Raw genomic sequence first — 4822 nt, 5'->3', positions numbered from 1 at the left:
GGTTGTCTTCGGTTCTTGGTGTAATAGTGCGGGTGATGCAGCAGTCGTGGGTGCTTCTTCAATTGGTACAGGGTTACGACTTGGATTAAATCAGGGGATGAATACGGAGTTTAAAGGATCGGGGTTTGATGCTACAAGACCCGACAAGGCGATTACCTATAGTCAAGTCGAGAGTAAGTTTGGTAAGCCGAAGTCTCATGTCAAGAAGGTTTCAAATCGGGCTCTTTTGTGGGTTAGTTTTAATGGTTTTGTGTGTTTGTTTAGCTTGCATCTTTTTGGTTACTTTAGTTTGATATATTTGTAGTGTTTTATGTTTGGTTTCGATGTTAGGATCGGTTGGTTATAGCTCGCTCTTAGATAGCCTAGGTTTGTTTGTTTTAGTGTCTAGTTCGATTAGCTTTCTTTAGGTGAGGCGTTAGTCCAAATCTGTTTATGTATCTCAAAGTCTTATTTCTATGTAAGTTTATTGTTTTTTTGGAAGAAATAAAATAAAATTAAATATTACTAAAATTTAAATAATAAATAATTTATTAAAGAAAAAAACACTAACCAAAACTTTGTCAGAACTCTGAACTCCCTCTTACATACTTTCCTCTTTTCAACACACACCCACACACAATATGACTTGATCGGAATCCATAATTCTCCTCCGTAAACCACCGCCGTCACTTTCTACTTCCGGTAACTTAGATCACTTGCTTACTTTATTAGTACAATTACACTATGATGCTACTTATTAGATCCAATTGCTTTGCTTTTACAATTTCTATTTCTATTAATTATAAATATATTTAATCCGAATTTTATGAATTATTAATTTGTTATGTGTTCGTGTGTGTGCTTATTGTTGAAATGATTGTGTGTTTGTTAATCCAGTTGTCACCTTAGCTGGCAGAGTTAGTTAGTACTACTTCCAATAATTAAACATCAAATATGTATGTGAGTAGTGTTTATTTTACATGAATTCTAGTTTGAATTGATAATTGATAATACCGAAATCAGTGTTTATATATGTATGTGAATGTTTATTCTATCAATTGTTGATTTCAATGTATAAGAACCCTAAATTCATCAATTGGTCATGGTGGATGATCTACAACTGCAGGTTCTCTAATTTAATATCAGTATGTTGCTTGTCTTTGGTCACTTTAACGAGTTTAAACTCTGGTTACATTTTTCGATTTTGTTTTTGGTGTTATTTGAAGGTGATTACAAACAATGGAAGATGGAGATTCAGTTGTCACACTAATGGAGTCTACAAGCTCCAAAATACAACAACTTCAGAAGGCATTTGCTGAATTAGAGAGTCATCGAGCTGTAACACTTAACTTGAAATGGATACAAATCGAGGAACATTTCCACGGGCTCGAGAAATCATTGAAACGGCGTTTCACCGAGCTCGAAGATCAAGAAAAGGAGTTTGAATTGAAAACAATTCAATCACAAAAAGTATTGGAAAAGCGTCGTGCTGCTGTTAAAGTGAAAGAAGAAGCTTCATTGGCCCGTCTTCAAGAAAAAAGAGACGTTGCGCTCACTTCTATCTATAAAATCATCGGTAAAAACAAAAACGATGTTACTAATGAGGTTCCTATTTTGGATAAGTTGTTTGAGAACAGGGACGAGAAGCAGTTAACGAATCCGGAACTTGCGAAATTATGTAAAGAAATGGATGCAAGGGGACTGCATAAATTCATATCGGATAATCGAAAGAATCTTGTTTCGATAAAGGAAGAGATACCGGTTGCATTGAAGTCTGCAGGTGACCCCGGTGGTCTGGTTTTGGATTCACTTTGTGATTTCTACATTACAGAGGTTTCGAATGTAGATGGTAAAAAAGATTCAAATCTTTTAGGTATTCGGCGAACGTGTATCATGTTGATGGAATGTCTTAGCGCTCTTCTTGCAAATGTTGATGAGAGTACCGTTTCTAAGATGATCACTGAAAATGTGAAGAACCGAGCAAAGATTATTGCACAAGAGTGGAAACCGAAGTTGGATGATCTTGATTTGGATGCTAGTAATGGGAACTCGTTGGAGGCTCACGCTTTCTTACAACTTGTTGCTACTTTTGGTATTGATTCAGAGTTTGTTCACGATGATTTGTCTAAATTAATACCGATGATCTCTCGTCGTCACCAGGCGGCAGACCTTTGCCGCTTCCTCGGGTTGTCTGACAAGATGCCAGGTTGTGTGTGTGTGTGTGTGTGTGTGTTTTTTTTTCTTTTTTTCTTTTTTTGTGTTTTTACATTTGAATATGGAAATTTTTACACATTTACTTATGAGCAGGTTGATTTGGGTTATGTTCTATTTCTAGCTGGTTAAATGGGTACAATGAGAAACACTCTCTCTGTCCCATATTAATTGTCCCATATTAATTGTCCCCAGACAAAAACTCAAAAGTTTTAGGAATATTATCATTACATTCTACTTTTTCTATATTTACTTTTTACCTATCTTCTTCTTGTCTTACATATATTATATACACATTAGGGGTATTAATGAACTTTACCTCTTTATTCTTAGCTACTTATGGAAGTGAACAGTTAATATGGGACATCTTGAAAAGGAATACTGGACAATAAATATGGGACAGAGGGAGTAGCTACTAAGAAAAGGGGTCAAATGAGTCAGGTCGAAAGTGTCTCCAAGTGTAACTTGCATCTTTCTTCTTGGATTTTTCAGGTGTGATTGATGTGTTGGTAAACAGCGGAAGGCATATCGATGCTGTTAATCTAGCATTTTCATTTGAGCTTACGGAGCAGTTTTCTCCTGTTACGTTATTGAAATCCTACTTGGCAGATGCAATTAAAGTCCCTTCGACTGTCAAACCAGGAAGCTCTTCTCCAAGTTCTCAGGTTTTTTGCATTGAACTCTACACTACCTGTACCTAAAGGTTGCAAGTTTGATCTTTTGTGGGTAAAACAGGTCCTTTTGGGTTACACACTGTCTCTAAAGGGACGATTGGGCCATACAAACTATTTCTAAGCCATAACGTCGTTAACCCATTAATGTAAAACTCAAGAATAGAAAAGAGAAAAGCTTTTTGCAGGTTGGCCTGGCCTGACCTGATCTGACCTAGTATTACTTGTATCTATAGATTACCCATTTTGGCTCGTTACCCAAACCTGCTTGCCCCACCCATTTTTCCAACGGTACAGCTTGTTGTCAGTGTTGCAGAATGCGGAATTACTCGGCGAGTACTCGGTCAAACTTGGTCAAACTCGGCCAAAACTCGGGAATTGCTCAGAAAATTGGTCAAACTCCGGATTACTCGGAAAATCGGTCAAAACTTGGTCAAAGTCAGTCAAAGTCAAACTTGGTCAACATCCGAGTTCTCCCCGAGTTCCAGAGTACTTCCTAAAATCTCCCGACCGAGTACTCCCCGAGTAGCGATTTTTGGAACCTTGCATGCTGTTTTTAAGATTTTAAGTGTGTGCATGACCTTATAATGCATAAAGATTGGTTCTGGTTGAACAAAACATATGTTTTTTTATATATTTGAAACTGTTCATTTTGAAATTCATTAAATATTCAGAATGATGTCGGTGAAAAAGAGCTATCTGCCCTGAAGGCCATCACCAAGTGCATAGAAGAACACAAGCTTGAAGATCAATACCCGTTAGACCCACTTCTAAAACGGATCCTCCATTTAGAGAAAGTCAAAGCAGACATAAAGCGAGCAACAGAAGTTCCTCAATCCAAACGACCCCGAGCTACTGGAGTAATAGCGGGATATGGGCCCCGCAACACCATTGATACTACCGACAAAAACATCTATGCCACAAGGTATGCACCGCCAACTCAGTACGTGTATGAGAACAAATTCCCGACCTATGTTTATCCTGGACCACCTGAAAACCATGTTCACTCGTTTATGGGTACTACTTACACCATAACTCCTAACCATGGAACCTACTTTGGAAACGGTTATCAGTACCAGGCACCTTATCTTCACTAAGTTTATAGGCACCATGAATAAAAAAACTTTGATCATGATTCTCTTTAACTTCTACGTGTTAACCGTTTTGAATTATTCGTATGATGAACTCAATTCGGAAAAATCATGAAAAAAATGAAAAAAAAAAAAAAAAAAAAATGTATTTGTTTGTATAAGTTGAGCATATTGTAATCCTTTAACACATTTATTCTGTTAATTTAAGTTGCATGTTCGTCAATATTTATATAAAGTACAGTCTGGGATTTAATTTGTTGAAGTTATGTTTGTTACCTTTTGGCCAATCTGACATAAGAACCTGAGTTTTAGGGTCTGAAGTAAGACCCTAGACGGTAAGTATGTCTAACCTACAATTTGTTCTGTAAAGTTATGTATTGTCAGTTATATTTATTGTCCTCCGATAAAAAATCACGCAATTTAAAAACAGTGACTGTCCAATGGACTTTTTATCATCTTTTATCTTTTATTTTTTATCCATATTTTTTGTTTTACATGCATAAAGCAAGAGCATAAAAGAATTTTACCTCGTTAATTTTTATCTATTTATGAAAGTAACAGTTTTTTGAGACATTCAAAAAGAAATAGTGAACAGTAGATATGAGAGAAAGTGAGTAGTAACATTTATTTGTGAACATCGGAAATTTTAATGATTAGCGAAAAGATTAGAAAAGAAATTACAAAGCTAATAACGAATTTTGAAGTCAAACCAATTGGTCTTGGACTTGCAAAATCTAGAAATACAATCATAATAAGAAGCATAAACAATATTGGCATTAATATGACACCTATTATTCACATCTTTGTAGATGTGAAATTTCCATATGTTCCATAAAGTAGCAGAGTATTTCAAAATGGTATGGATTAGTA

At 35.9% G+C, this 4822-nt stretch overlaps 1 protein-coding gene across 1 annotated transcript; it reads left to right on the top strand.

The window, feature by feature from the left end:
- Positions 1–547: 547 nt before the first annotated feature.
- On the top strand, positions 548–4214 carry LOC139843044 (FRIGIDA-like protein 3). The gene is made up of 4 exons (XM_071833126.1): positions 548–681; positions 1206–2185; positions 2683–2855; positions 3536–4214. The coding sequence occupies exons 2-4, from the start codon at positions 1219–1221 to the stop codon at positions 3956–3958; spliced, it is 1563 nt and encodes a 520-aa protein (XP_071689227.1). The 5' UTR covers positions 548–681; positions 1206–1218; the 3' UTR covers positions 3959–4214.
- The last annotated feature ends 608 nt before the right edge of the window (positions 4215–4822 follow it).

This window comes from Rutidosis leptorrhynchoides, chromosome 4 (assembly GCF_046630445.1).
Source record: "Rutidosis leptorrhynchoides isolate AG116_Rl617_1_P2 chromosome 4, CSIRO_AGI_Rlap_v1, whole genome shotgun sequence".
In the NCBI taxonomy this organism is placed as follows: domain Eukaryota; kingdom Viridiplantae; phylum Streptophyta; class Magnoliopsida; order Asterales; family Asteraceae; genus Rutidosis; species Rutidosis leptorrhynchoides.
This window is presented reverse-complemented; position numbering and strand designations above follow the sequence as displayed.